At 49.7% G+C, this 20,334-nt stretch overlaps 1 protein-coding gene across 1 annotated transcript in view; it reads left to right on the forward strand.

The window, feature by feature from the left end:
• The window catches only part of POLN (DNA polymerase nu), a 241,213-nt gene that overhangs the window by 44,556 nt on the left and 176,323 nt on the right, over nucleotides 1–20,334 (forward strand). Inside the window, exons 7-8 of the mRNA XM_065598521.1 lie at nucleotides 1,726–1,832; nucleotides 17,716–17,873. Of these exons, the coding sequence (XP_065454593.1) occupies nucleotides 1,726–1,832; nucleotides 17,716–17,873 (265 nt within the window). The remainder of the gene's footprint in view (nucleotides 1–1,725; nucleotides 1,833–17,715; nucleotides 17,874–20,334) is intronic.

The raw sequence follows: 20,334 nt of genomic DNA on the forward strand, positions 1-20,334 counted from the left end.
TTGCCCCAGCACGTATCCAGGCAGACCTGGTATCCTTATCTGCTGTGTGTCAGTCTGTCCTCCACGAACTCTCCCAATGAGATCGGACCTCCTATCCCAAGATGACAGTCAGATCCTCCATCCACAGCTGCAGAAGCTCCATCTCAAAGCGTGGCTCCTCCACGGTTCCAAGTTAGCCTGTTTGGAACAGGTCAAACACATTACTGAACAGCAGATGGGACTCCATGCGCAATATGTACCTTCAAAAGTGTAAACGTTTCTCCATATGGTGTCTGCATAAAGGGCTCACTCCCTGCACTACACCCCTTCCTATAGTGCTGGACTATCTGGTAGAGCTCGAGCACTCGGGGCAATCGTTCAGGTCTATAAAAGTGCATCTCACAGCAATTAATGCTTTCCACGATAAAATCAAAGGATTCTCAGTATTTACGCATCCAACCACCAAACACTTTGTCACGGAGCTTCAGAGACTTTACCCTGAAGTTCACCCTCCCACGCCCATGTGGGATCTGTATCTAGTCCTCTGGGGCCTCATGAGGCCTCCCTTTGAACCCCTCACTACCTGCTTTTTACTACACATGTCAGTGAAGGTAGCATTCTTAGCATCACATCGGCTAGAAGGGTGAATGAAATAAATGCAAATTTGAGTCACTGAAATATTTATTTCATTTCGTAAATCCCCTAGACTCTACAACTGAATGATCCAGGGGTGCCGCTATATCCAACAATGACTTTCCAAGTGGATATGGATTGTATTTGGTCATGCTACCAAACCCAGAACATAGAACCCCCTGCCAGAGTCCGGTCACAGTCTACTCAAGCCATGTCAGCAACCTGTGGCATTCCTGTATAAGGTACCCATTCTGGATATTTGCAAAGCGATCACATGGGTCTCAGGCCATACCTTTGCCAAGCATTATGCCATTACACAGGTCCCCAGGGCGGATGCCATAGTAGGCCTTACTGTCCTCTCCACTGCTACCATGCACATAACTCCAAAGTCCCAACCATAATGGGTACTGCTCTACATTCACCTGGAGTGGAGCACCCACAGGGACAGCACTCAAAGAAGGAGAAGGTTACTCACCTTGTGCAGTAACTGAGGTTCTTCGAGATGTGTGTCCCTGTGGGTGCTCCACAACCCACCCTCCTCCCCTTTACTTTGGAGCTCAAAAAAAGAGAACTCTACAGTAGAGAAGGAACTGAGGGGGTCGTGCTGTGCGTGCGGTGAACAGACTCCAACGATGCCACGAGACAGCAGCTGCGCATGCGCAGCCTGGCTAGGCACTGCTACCGAAGATCTCCAATCAACGGCGCTGGGACGCACCATCACCCGGAGTGGAGCACCCACAGGGACACACATCTCAAAGAACCTCAGTTACTGCACAAGGTGAGTAACCTTCTCTTATGAAAACATATCAGCTAAGTGGTTGTAATTTGAAAACCACAATTTAGAAAAAAAAATGTTAACTTAGTAAAATGAAAATACAATCCAGTTTTCCTATTCATTGCTCAGCAGAAGCAATGGGGAGGGAGAGGGAAACCACATTTATTTTTAACCCCCGATAGCCTACTTGTACAAGAAGAAAGAATCCTTATTTGATTTAACTAAATAAGTGATATTAATTCATGTTCAACAGAAATGTACATAATGTAAATTTTGCATTCAGTAATATGATAAAATGAAATGCTCAGTTAGTGACTTTATTTTTATATCTTATACAGGGAAATACTATTTGAAATACTACACTGTACTATTATTTGCTTCAATGCAAAGGATTTTTTGAGAACACTGCTTCATGTTTATGGTGATAATATTAACTGGAAACAAGGTAAGATGTTTTGTGCCTAATTATGCAGTCTTTGCATTGGCAAAACTCCCATTGAAACCAATGTATAAGTGATAATAAATATACTTTATTAAAACATTTATACAGTGACATTAATAGTGTAACATGTAATTTTAAAGACAGAATCACATCAGAACTGACACTTACCCACTCTTTCTGGACCGGGGCTCACAGACTTGTGTGCTGCTCTGCCCAGATTGCGGGCCTGAACATCTAACTGTTTGCTGCTCTGCCCTGACTATAGGCAGGAGTCATAGACTGGTTGGTGCCTCGCTCTGCTTGAGGATCTGGGGCCCAGAGACTCATGTGCTGCTCTGCCTGGACTGCAGGCCAGAACCATAGGCTGTGCAGTGCTCTGCTAATTCCCTGACAGTGAGCAACGCCCATTGACAGTGAGGCAGAGTGGCCTCCCACTGACCCAGAGGGGGAGGGACTACTGCTAACCCACTAAACAACCCTAAAAATATCTGACTGCCAGAGGCTGGGAGGGGAATATAGGGGTGGATCTCTCCAAAATTGTCCTGTTCTGTATATTCCCTTTGAAGTTCTGGTACCTGCCATTGTTAGAGGCAGGATACTGGACTATATGGACCATTGGTCTGACCCAGTATGGCAGTTCTTATTTTGGAAGTCTCCATGATTCTTCTTTGCATAGTGTCCTGATGGGTGCTCCACTGTAGGTGTGTCTGTGTCCCTGCGCTGCTGATCAGAGAATTTTGGTAGTAGTATCCATTCAGTCTGCGCATGCGCTGCTCCTCGCCTGCCACGAGACTAGCCAGCATGCCTGGGCGAACCCTCCTCAGTTCTTCCTCAACCATCCCTGGCTAGAGATGGAGCTGGAGCTGTTCGTTCACAGATTAACTCTTTTAGAATTGCTAATTTTTAGCTTCCCTGGAAGCCTTTTTTCTTTGCTAACTTTGTTTGCATTTTATTTTGGCCTTGCCTTTAAAAAAAAAAAAAAAAAAAAAAAAAGACTGTCTTCTGCCAATCCCTGAGGCAGGGGACCCCAGCTTCAAAAAGTGCCTCAGTTGCAAGGAATCTATCCCAGTGACTGATGGACACTCGCAGTGTGTTCGCTGCCTGGGAGAGAGAAACATTCCACAGAAGTGTTTCTTGTGTCAGCGACTGAAGCCCATATGCAGGAAAGAGAACTGAGACTCAAACTTCTACTCATGGAGTCAGGCCCTCAACCTCTGGAGTCCTGGCAGGAGCCCTCACCGCAACCCTCTACTTTGAAGGGAGGTGAGTCCAGGGAGACATCTGCGAACCACTCACATAAGGCCTCTAAGAAAAGGTTTGTGAGGCCGCTTAGTGAGCCCCAATCAAGCCCAAAACAATCTCAGGCTTGATCAGTATCATTGGTATCAATGGCACCAAAGCCATCTAAATCTGGTACCCTGGGCATGCACAGTACCGAGTTGACAGAGCAAGTCGGGCTGCCTAAAGACCCAACGGGCACAAGCAAGGAAGCACCAGTAATGCGGGGGCACGGAAAACATAGGAGTGCATAGCACAAAGGTGGACAGTCTCAGCTGAAAATTCCCACATGACCACGAGTGGGAAATAGATTCAGTGTTCCTCCATGACATATTCCAACAATGGAGGACACCAACAGTATACCTATTCGCTACTTACAAGAACAAGAAATGTCCACAGTATTGCTCTAGAGCAGGGATCAGATAATGCTCGATGGGAGATGCTCTCCTCCTTCTCTGGGATAAGGGTCGTCTTTACACCTTTCCTCCATTCCTTCTAATACTGAAAGTCCTGTTGAAAGTGAAAAGAGAAAAAACAAACAACATACTGATTGTGCCCACCTGGCCCAGACAGACATGGTACCCTTACCTGTAACAGCTGACACTGTGCACCGATGACTCTTCCAATCACTCTTTACCTGCTATCCATCCCAACCTGTGGGTTCTGCGACTCAAAGCCTGGCTCCTTCATGGTTCCAGCACATAGAGACATCTTGCTCTGAAGAGGTACGGGAGATGTTATTACACATTAGGAAAGGAGGTACTCATTGTACCTACCTACAAAAGGAAAAGATCTCAAATCTGGTGTCAGCCCAAAGACATCACCTCTAATGCAGCCTCACTACCAGTAGTCCTGGACTACCTGTTGACTCTCAAGAAATCAGGTCTCCCTATTAGCTCGCTAAAGGTTCACCTAGCAGCAATGCAAACTTCCACCAGCAGGTAGAAGGATACTCAATCTTTTCCTATCCAGTTACAAAGAGGTTTCTCAAAGGCATAGTGAACCTCTTTCTCTAACCCAAACTTCCCACTCCTCAGTGGGTCTCAACCTAGTGTTAAAAGGACTGACTAGACCTCCATTTGAACCCCTGGCCACTTGTTCATTAACTCACCTTTCAATGAAAATGACGTTCCTGATCACCATTACCTCAGCAAGAAGGATAGGGGAGATAGTGGCGCTAATGATGCATCCCCCATTCATTGTGTTCTTCCCTGACAAAGTCACTCTTAGACCACATCCGAAATTCATTCCCAAGGTAACTTCTACATTTCATATAAATCAGCTTCTTCTTCGAGTGCTTGCTCATATCCATTCCATTAGGTGTGTGCGCGCCGCGTGCACGATCGTCGGAAGATTTTTACCCTAGCAACACCGGCGGGTCGGCTGTGGAGCCCCCTAGAGTGGCGCCTTCATGGCGCTGAATATATACCCCAGCCGACCCGGCGCCCCCTCAGTTCCTTCTTACCGCCCCTGACGGTCGTTGGAACTGTGGAGCGCTGCTTAGCTGTTCTCCACTTTCCCTAGCTTTCTTGTTGTATCATAGTTGTAGTTATAGTTATAGTCTTAGAGTTTGTTGTAAGTTAGTTAAGTAGTTTTAAAGTTGTTCTAAATAGTCCAGGGGGTTAAGGGGGTCGTCTCCCCCCTTTTCTCCCCCGGCCGCGGGGCCGGGCTCATGCCCAACGCTCCCGGCTTCAAGCTGTGCGCCTCCTGCGCTAAACCTATGCCCACGAGCGACCCGCACGAATCTTGTCTGAAGTGCCTGGGAGAGTCACACCAGACAGACAAGTGTAAAATCTGTAAGGCCTTTCGTCCGAGAACGAAGAAGGAGCGGGACTTTCGGCTCAGGCAACTTCTGATGGAGGCGGCTCTTAGCCCGGACGCTCCTTCCACGAGCAAGGCCCCGGCACCTAGCACCTCGGTGCGCAGTGCCCCGGCGGCACCGGCTGCGACGACCACGCGAGTGGCGTCAGACAAGCCTCCCCGGCACCGGACCTCGTCGGCACCGCAGACACAGCAAGTGCCTCGGCGCCGGTCCTTATCCCCAGGGCATAAAAAAGCCCATAAGACGGGGACATCAGTGCCGAAGACGCCAGCTCCCCCAGTGTCGGGGGTAGAGCCGCGTCCACCGGTGGAGCAACGGAAACAGTTGCCTCCGGCACCGTCGACTCCGGCGCCGAGGCCGTTGAGTCCGGTGCAAATAGCGTCTCCCCCCAGGCCGGCGGTGATACAGTGCCTCCCGTCGACTCCAGAGACCTTCGCGGCGGCGAGAGACTTAATAGCTCTCACGGAGCCGGCACCGCCTCAGCCACCGGCACCGACTGCACCGTTGACTCGCCCGGTCCAGTCGAGGGGGAAACCTGCTTTGATGCGCCCACCATCACAAGGGCTGGAACCTCGGCACCGGTCCAGGTCCCGAAGCAGGTCCCCACGCCGCTCGCAGTCCCGGCGCCGAATATCGTCTCGGCACCGGTCGTACTCGCGGCCAAGATCTACTTCGCGGCACCGTTCTACGTCTCGGCACCGCTATGATCGTCGGCACCGATCAACGTCGAGACGTAGTTCTCGGCACCGCTACGGTCGGCGCTCGACGTCGAGGGGTCGCTCCCGGCACCGGGCATACTCCAGGTCCTCGTCGAGGTCCAGATCTGACTCCCGGCACCGACGAGGTCATCGGCACCGGTCGCGGTCCCGGCACCGATCGCCGGCACCGCGCAGAGATAGATCATCTCCGGACCGGCACCGTGCGGCACCGCAGCCCACCGGGATGGTTTCATCTCTCTCGGCACCGCCATGGCCGTCTAGATCGGTGTCCCGCTCCTCGGAGGACTTGTCGAGATCGGCATACCCCCCTCAAGGGCGCGCCGATGAACAAAATTTCGGCCACTGGCAGGAGATGGCAGAGGACCAATCTCATGGACCATCTCACTGGTCGTTTTGGACCCCGTGGGCATACCACCAAGAACAAGGGGCTCCAATACCATCGACCTCTCGCTCGGGTCACTCGGTTAGAAGGGCCCCAGAATCCACCATCTCTCGGCCTCCGCCAGGAGGCATGGAGGCTTCGGTGTCCACGCCACCCGACACCAGGGACCCAAGTGCAGGTGATGCCCCGGCCCAAGAGCAAAGGGATCAGGACCCCCCCTTGGATCCGGTACCACCGGAGGCATCCTCTTCCTCCTCTCCGGACGAGGCAGTGGCGGGCACTTCATGTACGGGTCCCCCTCCGATAGATCTTCGGGCTCACCAGGATCTCCTGCGTAGGATGGCCCGTAATATGGACCTGCAGGCGGAGGAGATAGTGGAGGTGCACGACCCGATCGTGAACATCCTTGGAGCAGATGTCCCATCGAGGGTGGCGTTACCTCTGATCCGCACGATCCAATCGAATGCGGATACGATATGGCAAACTCCTGCCTCCATTCCACCCACAGCGAGAGGGGTGGAAAGAAAATACTTTGTCCCCTCTAAGGACTATGGGTACTTGTACACCCACCCCCAACCGTGCTCACTGGTGGTGGAATCAGTGAATGCACGAGAGCGCCACGGCCAGCAGGCTGCAGCGCCTAAATCAAAAGAGGCTAAGCGGCTCGACCTGTTTGGCCGTAAGGTCTACTCAGCCGGAGGGCTACAACTGAGAGCGGCGAACCAACAGGCGTTACTGAGCCGCTACAATTTCAACTCCTGGAACTCTATGGGGAAGTTTAAGGAGTTGATTCCCCAAGAGTCCAGGGAAGAGTTTGGAGCCATGGTAGAGGAGGGCAAGAAGGTGGCTCGGACCTCCTTGCAGGCCTCCTTGGACATTGCAGACTCAGCGGCGAGGACCCTGGCTTCGGGCATCGCTATGCGCAGGATCTCCTGGCTTCAGGTTTCGGGTTTGCCTCCGGAGCTGCAGCAAACCCTACAAGATCTGCCTTTTGAGGGGCATGGATTGTTCTCGGATAAGACGGACTCCCGCCTGCAGAGCCTCAAGGACTCGAGAACAATCATGCGCTCCCTGGGGATGCATGTTGTGGGCCCCCAGCGCAGGCCATTTAGGCCGCAACCTCAGCGCTTCTACCCCCCCCCCGCCTCGTCAGAGACAAGACTCGGCCCGGAGGCGAGGGCGAGGTGGTAGAAGAAGGTGGACCGGCCCTCAACCCGGCCAGAACCAGGGGCCACCTCGACCACCTTCAGGCCCCAGGCAGAACTTTTGAAGGTGCGGTCGAGGACGGCACCCCAGTCATCCCCCAGGATCCAGCCCCCTCCTTTCGGGATCGCCTCTCCCACTTCCACCGTGCTTGGTCCCTTATAACTTCGGACCGTTGGGTCCTCCGCACGGTGGAGAGGGGATACGCTATCCAGTTTTCTTCTATCCCCCCCTCCTCCCCCCCTTCCCCGTCCCTCTTCAGGGACCCTTCTCACGAGCAACTTCTTATACAGGAAGTTTCTACGCTCCTCGCTATGGGGGCCATAGAGGAGGTTCCAGTGGAATTAAGGGGCAGGGGATTCTACTCCCGTTATTTCCTCATCCCCAAGTCCAAAGGAGGTCTGCGACCCATCTTGGACTTGCGCGGACTCAACAAATTCGTAGTAAAGTTGAAGTTCCGCATGGTCTCTCTGGGGGCCATTATCCCTTCCCTCGATCCTGGAGACTGGTTTGCCGCCCTCGACATGAAAGACGCATACTTTCACATTGCTATTTTCCCGCCTCACAGACGCTTCCTCCGATTCGTGGTAAACAGGGTGCACTACCAATTTGCAGTCCTTCCCTTCGGACTATCTTCGGCCCCACGGGTCTTCACGAAATGTATGGCTGTCGTGGCAGCGTACCTTCGTCGGCAAGGGATACAGGTGTTCCCGTACCTAGACGACTGGCTGGTACGCGGTCGCACCAAGGAACAAGTTCGCGATCACGTCCACATAATAGTGCGCACATTCAACAAGTTGGGTATCCTACTCAACAAGGACAAATCCACTCTAGAACCTACCCAGAGAATAGAATTCATCGGTGCGGTTCTAGACTCCAGACGCGCACAAGCCATCCTGCCAGACAATCGCTTTTGCACCATCACGAGCCTCATACAGGGACTCAAGGCCTTCCCAACTACCACGGTGAGGTCGTGCCTTACCCTCCTGGGTCACATGGCTTCATGCACGTACGTAACCAGGCATGCCAGACTTCGGCTTCGCCCACTCCAGACCTGGGTGTCATCAATATACCGCCCACATCGGGACAGCCTGAATATGGTGGTCACAATCCCGAACTCGGTCCTGACCTCCCTCACATGGTGGCTAGATCACAATGTGGTTTGCGAGGGGATGCCGTTTCACGCCCCACAACCCTCTCTGCACCTGGTCACAGACGCTTCATCTCTGGGTTGGGGCGCCCATCTCAACGAGCACCATACCCAGGGCCTGTGGACTGCACCTCAGCTAGCCCTGCACATCAATGTTCGGGAACTGATGGCGGTGCGCCTGGCGTGCCAGGCATTTCTCAATCTCCTACGTGGCCGCTGTGTGTTAGTTCTCACCGACAACACCACGGCCATGTTTTACATCAACAAGCAGGGAGGAGCACGTTCGTCAATTCTATGCCAAGAGGCCATTCGCCTGTGGGACTTCTGCATCGCCCACTCAATCCATCTCACGGCATCGTTCCTCCCTGGAGTCCAGAATACTCTGGCGGACCGGCTCAGCAGGTCCTTTCAAACGCACGAGTGGTCTATCCGTCCGGACATTATACATTCCGTCTTCCAGAAGTGGGGGTTTCCCCACATAGACCTGTTTGCATCTCGAGACAACAGGAAGTGCCACGTGTTCTGCTCCCTGCAAGGTCGAGCTCCGGGCTCCCTCTCGGATGCGTTTCTCCTTCCCTGGAAAGACCACCTGTTTTATGCCTTCCCTCCGTTTCCTCTGGTCCACAAGGTACTGCTCAAATTGCGCAGAGACCAGGCACAGGTAATTCTGATCGCTCCAGCGTGGCCGAGACAACATTGGTACACCACGCTGTTGGAACTCTCGGTTCGGACACCGATCCCGCTTCCGTTGTATCCGGATCTCATCACGCAGAACCACGGCCGGCTGCGTCACCCCGACCTGCAATCACTCCACCTCACGGCGTGGCTGCTCCATGGTTCACCCAGGCAGAGCAACAGTGTTCTCACTCTGTCCAACAGATTCTGCTGAGCAGTAGGAAGCCCTCAACACGGACCACATACTTGGCCAAGTGGAAGCGGTTCTCCTGTTGGTGCGAACAGCGAGCCACGTCCCCGTTGCACGCACCTATCCCTCTCATTTTGGAATATCTCCTATCCCTAAAACAGCAAGGGTTGGCGATATCTTCAATTAAAGTTCACCTGGCCGCTATATCGGCCTTCCATCCAGGGGAACTCGCGTCCTCGGTATTCTCTAACCCGATGGTCGTTAGATTCCTCAAGGGCTTAGACCGGACGTACCCACAACAACGTCAGCCCGTTCCGACGTGGGACCTCAACCTGGTTCTCTCCAAGCTCACAGGTCCTCCATTCGAGCCACTGGCCACCTGTTCACTTCTGTACCTGTCCTGGAAGACAGCCTTCCTCGTAGCCATCACCTCAGCAAGGCGCGTTTCTGAACTCAGGGCGCTTACATCCGAGCCCCCTTACACAGTTTTCCACAAGGATAAAGTGCAGCTTCGTCCACATCCTGCCTTTCTCCCTAAGGTGGTTTCTCCTTTTCATATCAACCAGGATATATTTCTCCCGGTCTTTCATCCTAAACCACATGCTACTCGCCAGGATCAACGTTTGCATTCTCTGGACGTACGCAGGGCCCTGGCTTTCTATATTGACCGCACAAGGCACTTTAGAAAGACGACGCAACTCTTCGTTGCAGTGGCCGACCGAATGAAAGGCTCACCGGTCTCCTCACAACGCCTATCCTCCTGGATTACGTCTTGCATCCGGACTTGCTATGACCTGGCAGGTGTCTCAGCACCGCACCTCACCGCCCACTCCACGAGGGCCCAAGCTTCCTCGACGGCTTTCCTGGCGCAAGTTCCGATACAGGACATTTGTAGAGCTGCGGTTTGGTCGTCAGTCCACACATTTACAGAACACTATGCACTAGTGCAGCAGTCCAGGGACGATGCTGCCTTCGGATCAGCAGTTTTGCACACAGCAATGTCTCACTCCGACCCCACCACCTGAGTTGGGCTTGGGAGTCACCTAATGGAATGGATATGAGCAAGCACTCGAAGAAGAAAAGACGGTTACTCACCGTTGTAACTGTTGTTCTTCGAGATGTGTTGCTCATATCCATTCCAAACCCGCCCTCCGTCCCCACTGTCGGAGTAGCCGGCAAGAAGGAACTGAGGGGGCGCCGGGTCGGCTGGGGTATATATTCAGCGCCATGAAGGCGCCACTCTAGGGGGCTCCACAGCCGACCCGCCGGTGTTGCTAGGGTAAAAATCTTCCGACGATCGTGCACGCGGCGCGCACACACCTAATGGAATGGATATGAGCAACACATCTCGAAGAACAACAGTTACAACGGTGAGTAACCGTCTTTTATTCAGCTTCCAGCCTGTTATCCCAAACCTCATCAGGATAATAGGGACAGCTTATTCAGCTTCCAGCCTGTTATCCCAAACCTCATCAGGATAATAGGGAAGGCATCCTCCATACGCTTGATGTGCAGAGAGCCTTGGCCTTCAGTTTAGACAGAACAAGAGCTTTCAGAAAGACTCCGAGACTCTTCCTCTCCATTGCAGATAAGTTAAAAGGTACAGCGATTTCAGCTCAAAGACTCTTGAAATGGGTCTCGAACTGTATAAGGCTCTGTTACCAGATGCATAATGTAACATTCCTGTCTTCAATATGCATGCACTCTATGAGATCGGTTTCCTTTTCCGTCACCTTCTCCAAGGCTTTCAGAAAATCTGTATCAGAAATCTGCAGAGCAGCTACCTGGGCATCTGCACAGACCTTTGCAGAACATTGTGTTATCGTGGGGGACTTAGCTGCAGCTGCCAGATTTAATGCCATGGAGCTATCATCTATAACAGTCTCGACTCTGAAGCCCCAGTCACTTGTGGTGGGCACTTTTCAGGAGTCACCACAGTGGAGAACCCATAGGGACACTACTCAAAGAAGAAGTTACTCACCTTGTGCAGTAACGATGGTTCATCGAGATGTGTCTCTCTATGGGTGCTCCATGACCCACCTTCTTCCCCTCTACTTCAGAGTTCTTGTCATTGACTCTGTGGTAGAGAAGGAATCGAGGAGGGTTTGCCTGTGCATGCTGGCTAACCTTGTGGTAGGCGAGGAGCAGCGCATGCACAGGTGGAATGGACACTGCTACCAAAGTTCTCCAATCAGCAGAGCAAGGATGCAAACACATCTACAGTGGAGCACCCACAGAGAGACACATCTCAATGAACCCTCATTACTGCACAAGGTGAGTAACTTCTTTCCGTAGGTATGGTTCCTTTGTTCTTCTATGATTGGAAAATCTGTGGATTCATGGAAAACTCTCCTCATATGTTTTAGTCTCTAAGCATAGGAATCCAGTTAATATGGCTTTTTTAGAGAAAGGATAACCTGTAATTGTGCTTCTTGGAAGATGTCTTCTGACCGGATTCCTACTCATCCACCTGTCTCCCCTCACAGTTGAGAAGGAGGCAATATTTTTCAAAAGTGAATTCTTTTTTTCTGATGGACTCCTCCTATCTTATAAATATTTGTTGACTGTTTGTTAGTTACACTTAGAATTTAGGGATAACTCCACTTCCCTCTCTTGAAGGAACTACAGTGGAATGATCCCGGTAGTACTGAGGCATTGGTAGTTGGTCTCAGAATAGGGCTAAACTAACTGGGCTTCAAAAACCCCAACTCTTTGAGATTTAGGGGGTTCCAACCTTTGTTGCAATAGGGAGTGGAACCGGAAGAGTAGGAATCTGGTCAAACAATACAGTCAGACAAGTAGTATTACAAGTAAGTAATTGTCTCTTCACTGTAGAAACTCAGCTTTGAACTACTGGTATCACCCAATTTATTCCTCTAATTTAAATTCTCTACCTTTTAAAAACATGTCTTCCCAGGCACTCAACAAAAGTATGAGTCAAAGTGTTGACTGTAATTTAATCTTAGTTTTATTGTCATAGGAATGTGTCTACAAAAGAGATGGGAATATGCTACTTTGCAAAACCTTTTTTTAGTCTTTTGCTATAATGTAAATGAATTTGAAATATTCTTCTTTGAGTGCTTTCTTATGTCCATTCCGTGTTAGGTGTGTGCACGCTGTGTGCACTGTTGCTGGCGATTTTTCCCTCAGTGGTATCCATTGGGCCGGCTCTATCACCTCTGTTGCTGCGCGCTTATGCACTGGTAAAAGGGGCACCACCGGCCACAGACACTCTCAATTCCTTCTTACCGCTGATTACAATTGCTTGAATGACTCTTCTTGCTTTGGCAAGGCTTCTTCCCTGTGGTTTTTGGACTATAACCCTTAGTTTATCATAGTTTAGAGTATATAATTATTGTGATTAGTGTTAGTGTACATAGTTACTGTAAATAGTCCCTATCATCAAGGGACATCTTCACTCCAGGCATGCCCCAGTCCCCGGGCTTCAAACCTTGTGCCTTCTGTGGCAAACCTGTGCCCATGAGCAATCCGCACTCCAGCTGTTTGAAGTGCTTGGGGGAAACTCACGTGAAGGACAAGTGCCAGATCTCTCAGGACTTCAGATCCCATACTAAAAAAGACAGATACATCAGGTTGATGACTATCATCATGGAAGCTGACCTCATACCTGCCTCAGAGCCGAGCCGCTCTGATTTGGCACTGGAGCACCCACGGAAAAAAATAGGTCCCATGGCCCCACCCCGCCCCCCCTGCTCCAGCTCACCTCTGCCTCCTCCACGAGCCCGCCGCTGCGTCCTGCTTCTCCCCTCTCCCTCCCAGCGCTTGCGCCGCGACACAGCTGATTCACAGGGCAGGGAGGGAGGGGGAAGGGGAAGGAGGGGGAATGCGGCGCCCTGGGGGAAGAGGCGGGGCCAGGGTAGGGATTTGGGGAAGGGATCCAATAGGGGCAGGGAGGGGGCGGAGTTAGGGCGGGGACTTCGGGGATGGGGTTGAGTAGGAACAGGGGGTGCGGGCACCCACCGGCGCTGAGAAATTTGGTGCCAATGCTTGGTTTAATGAGGTTCTTTCAGCTGAAGGTGACCCCCCTCATTTGGGACAGAGTAAACACAGTTCTTCGAGTGCTGTCCCTGTGGGTGCTCCACTTCAGATGTCGGTGCATCCCGGCGCTGCTGATCGGAGATTTTTGATAGCAGTGCCTGGTCTGGATGCGCGTGTGCAGTAGCTGTCTCATGGTGCCATTGGTGCTTCATCTAGCGCTCGTGCGGCCCGACCCCCTCAGTTCCTTCTCAACCATCCTCGGCTGCAGACGGAGCTCCAAGGGCAGTGTCAGAAAATAACCTACAAGATGCGTTTACTCATCCCCTTTACTCATACAATAAGGAGAACAACACTGATGATAACATTTCACTGCCCCGCATTCAGTACTAAAGTGATTTATAACCCAACAGCAGCCAAAGTTGATCACTTCGAGCAACACAGCTCTATCTGTTGGATATCTAGGCAGAGTAGGTGTGTTCATGTAAATACAGTTTGCTCCTGAAGTCTCTCCCCCTTTCCAACTAGCTGTCAGGAGAGTTCATTCAGACCTTGCTTACACTTTTACTTATACCCCCCGATTATGGCAGCAACCAATGAGAGAGACAGGCAGGCTGATCTGTTCAGATCTGAGCGCTTCCCCCAAACAAAAAGACGCCAAGAAACTGGGCCATTTTGGAAGAAAGGTTGATTCGATGGGTAGCCTCCAACTACGTATCTCTAACCAGCAAGCTTTGCTGAGGAGATACAGCTATAATCTGTGGGACTCCTTGGGTAAATTTAAGGACTCACTGCCTCAAAATTCAAGGCAGAAATTCATTGCCCTCTTGGAAGATGGTAAGAATGGGCCAGGACCTCTCTCCAGGCAGCTCTGGATGCACCCGACTCGGCAGCCAGGATAGTGGCCTCCACTTTCACCATGAAGTGTTGTTCTTGGCTCCTGTCCTTGGGACTTCCTCACAAAGTCCAACAATCCATCCAGGGCCACCCCTTCGAAGGTTCTTCATTATTCTCGGGCCATATGGACATGATACTTCACAGCCTGAAGGACTCCAGGGCCACCCTCCAGTCTTTACGCTCCATCGGCTTCCAGGAAGTACTTCAGGCCTCAGCAGCCGCCTCATTCTTGGCGCCAGAAATGGTCAACTGTGCCAACCATTCCTGTCCACCTCAATCTCCCAGCCAGGGTCTCAGAGGTACTCCGAGGGGCCCAAGCGGATCTTTTGAAGGTGCACCGTCACTGCTTCAGATCTGACTTCCCTTTTATTTTTGTACTGGCTGTCCCACTTCAGCCTGGCATGGTCCCACACAACATCGGATACTAAGTACAGTGACAGTCGGCTATACCCGTCAGTTTTTGTCCACCCCTCCCTACCACCCACCATCCCCGTCCCTCTTCAGGGACCCTTCTCATGAGCAACACCTCGTACAGGAGGTGCAATCCCCCCTACAAATGGGGCTGTGGAAGAGGTTCTGCAAGACATGAGAGGGAAGGGGTTTTACTCCCAATATTTCCTAATCCCAAAGGCCGGGGGGACCCTCCAGCCCATTCTGGACCTGCATTGCCTCAACAGATATCTCAAGAAACTGAGCTTCTGCATGGTGTCCATGACCTCTATCATTCCTCCCTGGATCCAGGGGACTGGTACGGCACCCTCGACTTAAAGGACATATACTTTCACATTTCTATCTTCCATGGCCACAGAAGATTTCTCAGATTCATTGTGAATCAACACCACTACCAATTCACCGTCCTACTGTTCGGCCTCTCTGCATCCCCTTGGGTTTTCATAAAGTATATGGTGGTAGTAGTGGCCTTGCTCATACGGCGAGGTATGCAGGCTTACCCGTACCTCGACGACTGGCTGATCAAGGGTCAGTCAGAGGCTCAAGAACAGAACAGCATCAGCACTGTCCAAGCCACCTTCAGAGTGCGGGTCTGCTGATAAATGAACAAAAGCCAACTCTTGTCCCAGTTCAGAGCATAGAATTTATTAGGGCAGTGCTTGATTTGACCTAAGCCATGGTCTTCCTGCAGGAGACCCGATTTTAGACCATATCGTTCCTGATATCCAATCATAGAATATCAGGGTTGGAAGGGACCTCAGGAGGTCATCTAGTTCAACCCCCTGCTCAAAGCAGGACCAGTCCCCTACTAAATCATCCCAGCCAGGGCTTTGTCAAGCCTGACCTTAAAAATCTCTATGAAAGGAGATTCCACCACCTCCCTAGGTAACACATTCCAGGACTTCATGACCCTCCTAGTGAAAAAGTTTTTCCTAATATCTAACCTAAACCTCCCCCACTGCAACTTGAGACCATTACTCCTTGTTCTGTCATCTGCTACCACTGAGAACAGTCTAGATCCATCCTCTTTGGAACCCCCTTTCAGGTAGTTGAAAGCAGCTATCAAATTCACCCTCATTCTTCTCTTCTGCAGACTAAACAATCCCAGTTCCCTCAGCCTCTCCTCATAAGTCATGTGCTCCAGCCACCTAATCATTTTTGTTGCCCTCCGCTGGACTGTTTCCAATTTTTCCACATCCTTCTTGTAGTGTGGGGCCCAAAACTGGACACAGTACTCCAGATGAGGCCTCACCAATGCCAAATAGAGGGGAACGATGCTGGCAATGCCCCTACTTATACAACCCCAAATGCCATTAGCCTTCTTGGCAACAAGGGTACACTGTTGACTCATATCCAGCTTCTCGTCCACTGTAACCCCTCGGTCCTTTTCTGCAGAACTGCTGCCTAGCCATTCGGTCCCTAATCTGTAGCAGTGCATGGGATTCTTCCATCCTAAGTGCAGGACTCTGCACTTGTCCTTGTTGAACCTCATCAGATTCTTTTGGCCCAATCCTCTAATTTGTCTAGGTCTCTCTGTAGCCTATCCCTACCCTCCAGCGTATCTACCATTCCTCCCAGTTTAGTGTCATCTGCAAACTTGCTGAAGGTGCAGTCCACGCCATCCTCCAGATCATTAATGAAGGTATTGAACAAAATCAGCCCCAGGACCGACCCTTCGGGCACTCTGCTTGATACCGGCTGCCAACTAGACATGGAGCCATTGATCACTACCCGTTGAGCCTGACGATCTAGCCAGCTTTCTATCCACCTTATAGTCCATTCATCCAGCCCATACTTTAACTTGCTGGCAAGAATACTGTGGGAGACCGTATCAAAAGCCTTGCTAAAGTCAAGGAATAACACGTCCACTGCTGTCCCCTCGTCCACAGAGCCAGTTATCTCGTCATAGAAGGCAATTAGGTTAGTCAGGCATGACTTGCCCTTGGAGAATCCATGGTGACTGTTCCTGATCACCTTCCTCTCCTCTAAGTGCTTCACAACTGATTCCTTGAGGACCTGCTTCATGATTTTTCCAGGGACTGAGGTGAGGCTGACTGGCCTGTAGTTCCCTGGATCCTCCTCCTTCCCTTTTTTAAAGATGGGCACTACATTAGCCTTTTTCCAGTCATCCGGGACCTCCCCCGATCGCCATGAGTTTTCAAAGATAATGGCCAATGGTTCTGCAATCACATCCGCCAACTCCTTTAGCACCCTCGGATGCAGCTCATCCAGCCCCATGGACTTGTGCTTGTTTAGCTTTTCTAAATAGTCCCGAACCACTTCTTTCTCCACAGAGGGCTGGTCACCTTCTCCCCGTGCTGTGCTGCCCAGTGCAGTAGTCTGGGAGCTGACCTTCATGAAGACCAAGGCAAAAAAAGCATTGAGTACATTAGCTTTTTCCACATCATCTGTCACTAGATTGCCTCCCTCATTCAGTAAGGGGCCCACACTTTCCTTGACTTTCTTCTTGTTGCCAACATACCTGAAGAAACCCTTCCGGTTACTCTTAACATCCCTTGCTAGCTGCAACTCCAACTGTGATTTGGCCGCCTTGATTTCACTCCTGCATGCCTGAACAATATTTTTATACTCCTCCCTGGTCATTTGTCCAATCTTCCACTGCTTGTAAGCATCTTTTTCGTGTTTAAGATCAGCAAGGATTTCACTGTTAAGCCAAGCTAGTCGCCTGTCCATGAACTTTGAGCCTACCTCCTGGGGTACTGCTTGTGAGTCACCTAACATGGAAAGGACATGAACAAGCACTCGAAGAAGAAAAGGTTACTAACCTTTTGTAACTATTGTTCTTTGAGATGTGTTGCTCATGTCCATTCCATGACTCACCCTCCCACCCCTCTGTTGGAGTAAACCAGCAAGAAAGAACTGAGATTGTGTGGCTGATGAGGTGTCTGTACCAGCGCATAAGTCCACAGCAGCAAAGGGTGCTAGTTGGCCTGATGGATACCACTGAGGGAAAAATCTCTGGCAATGGTGCAGGCTGTGCACACACACCTAATATGGAATGCATGTGAGCAACACATCTCGAAGAACAACAGTTACAAAAGGTCAGTAACCGTTTTTTATTAAAGCAGAAATGAATGATTAAAATAGTTTTTTATTTTTTTAGTGGCTGATTGTGTTGTGTTAGATCCAAGGATTGCTGCATGGCTGATAAACCCCAGTGACACTGTCCCCTCTTTTGAATATTTGATACATAAGCATTTTGAAAATCCTGTCTCAGAGAGAACAGTGAATATGAATGCAGATTCCTTGAGAAATACATTGGTAAGTAGTTTTTAGAGACTCATAGTCAGATAAACCAAATAGTGAAATAGTAAAGATATTTAGATACTTTGCAAGGTACAATAGAGAAAAATATATGCAGGATTTTCTTCTGAGAGCAAAGGGTTATCTTGATTCGCAATATATGCCAGAGAATTGGTATAAAATAATCAGGGCTTGTTGTATTCTTTGGGCCAATGGAACCAAATTCCCCATGAGTAGCTCCTAAATCCTGCAGCACAAACCCTAAATTCCATGGCAATATTAATTAATGTGATCACCATGAAATCTCCTTTGTTCTCTTCCTCCCACTCCCTGGCTCCAAGCTGGACTTCAACTCTCACTCCCAGCATCTCCAATGCCCTGCTGCCTCATTCCATGGAATAGTGTAGGGTGCCTGCATCATAATCTAATTAATTCTCCTTTGTGAAGTAAGTTGAAAAGAAAGATGCATTTGCAGGCAGAGTGCTGGTAGGGTGACAAAATACAAAATGTTGAGCACTTGGCTGCAGCAAAATGGTGAATTCCATGCCAGAAATGCTGAATTTCATGGCATCTTGGGAAAATTTCAAATTACATAGCCATGGAATCATGGGGAACTTGTCACACTCAGTATGATAGAAATTTTGTTGAGTTGCTGCTCTGATGACCAGGAGATTGCCAATTATCCCTGTCGAACAGGCAGGCTTCTGGCCAAAACTTAGTTGTTGTGACCAAGTTCTGGCACTCACAACTCACATTAAGGCTGGCTATCAACAAAAAACAAAAAAACAAAAAAAAACCACCTTAAAGACAGGCGCAATATTTGTTGACCTGTCATCTGTGTATGATACTGTATGGATTAAGGGCCTGATGCTGAATCTTGCTAAAATCATACCTTGCTACCAAACACTTCACCTGCTGTGGACCATGCTGAGTAACAGACGCCTGCGGGTGTACCTGGGTAATAAGACCAGCTCACCCTGTAACATAGACAACGGGTTACCACAAGGCTCTGTACTTACACCAACCCTTTTTAATATATACATAAGTGACATACCGCCAACTAAATCATGAAAATTTGGATATGCAGATGATCTTGCCATGACAATCCAAGGTAGCTGCAAAGATAAAAATGAGAGCCAACATAATCCAGAAACTAGCAGGTACAACCTGGGATGCATCAGCATCAGTGTTGCTAACATCTGCAATAGCATTTGTATATTCAGTAACTGAATATTGTGCACCGGTATGGAGCAGATGCAGCCACACATGACTTGTGGATACGCAGCTAAATAGAGTGATGCGTTGCATCACGGGAACCCTTAAATCGACTCCAACACCATGGCTACCTGTCCTGTCTAATATCGCTCCCTTGCCGATATGCTGAACTGCCGCAACATTCCGCAAAGCTCAGCGAATCCGGGAAACAGATGTCTTCTTATTCACCAAGACCTTGACAACCCCCCCTCCCCGCAACGTGTTAAGTCCCGCAAGCCTTTCTGGGAACATTTGTTTACCCTCATGCAATCAGGCTATGATCAGAAGGAGGCGTGGAAAGCAGATCGGGCTAAACAAGACTTAAAAATAAGCACCGTGTGCCAGATCCCACGCAGAAGGTTCCTGGGTTTGATCTTCCATGGTCATCTTGGTCAACTCTGAACCAAATTTGAACCAGCCATGGTAGATGCAGATATATAATGCACAAATGGAAAATCAAGGATTCCCCGGTGTGCGAGTGTGGTTCCCCATGACAGACCATCGAACATATCACTACCTACTACCCAATTTATAAATATGAAGGAGGCATTACTGCCTTAAATTCTGCTACTCCTGATGTAGCCATTTTGGCTCAATCAACTTCAGGTGAAATTGTAGTTGCTGCTCTACACCAGCAATATGAAAGAAGAAAAATAGAAATGTTTTGTCTGTTTAAGGAAGCTTTTTTTAAAAAATAGAATTCTTAATTGTTAGCCCTGCTGCAATAGAAATGTTCCACAGAAATCATGATTCTGCTGGTAAAATTGTTTCATGAACAATATTATGTAGCCAAGGGTTTGGGGGTTCATATTTTGGGCCACAACAGTGTAGTCTCATCAAAAATTTGAGACCCAGTTTGGAGACACTAGGCTTCACAGGATGTGTTAATTATTCTGGGAGTTTAGAGAGTTAGGGAGAACTATTCAGATCTCAATCTGTGTCCAGTCTAAATGAAGTGTTACTTTTGATATCACTAAAACAGTCTTGTCTCTTGTATACCCTGTAAGAATGCTTTAAAAAATTCCAAAACATCTAGCTTATCTGAGGAATTTTATTGACTGATGGTGTAGAAATTCTTCACTGAAATTAGTGGACCATTAAGATTGAATGTGCAGTAATAGATATGTCTTGAAGTTCTTATTAGGTATCCTAAAGCACTCATTTTTAAAAAGTATATTCTTGCCCTGCAAGGTGCATGCATGCTCAGTCAGAATGGCAATTTTCC

This window comes from Chrysemys picta, chromosome 5 (genome assembly GCF_011386835.1).
Source record: "Chrysemys picta bellii isolate R12L10 chromosome 5, ASM1138683v2, whole genome shotgun sequence".
Classification (NCBI taxonomy): Eukaryota; Metazoa; Chordata; order Testudines; family Emydidae; genus Chrysemys; species Chrysemys picta.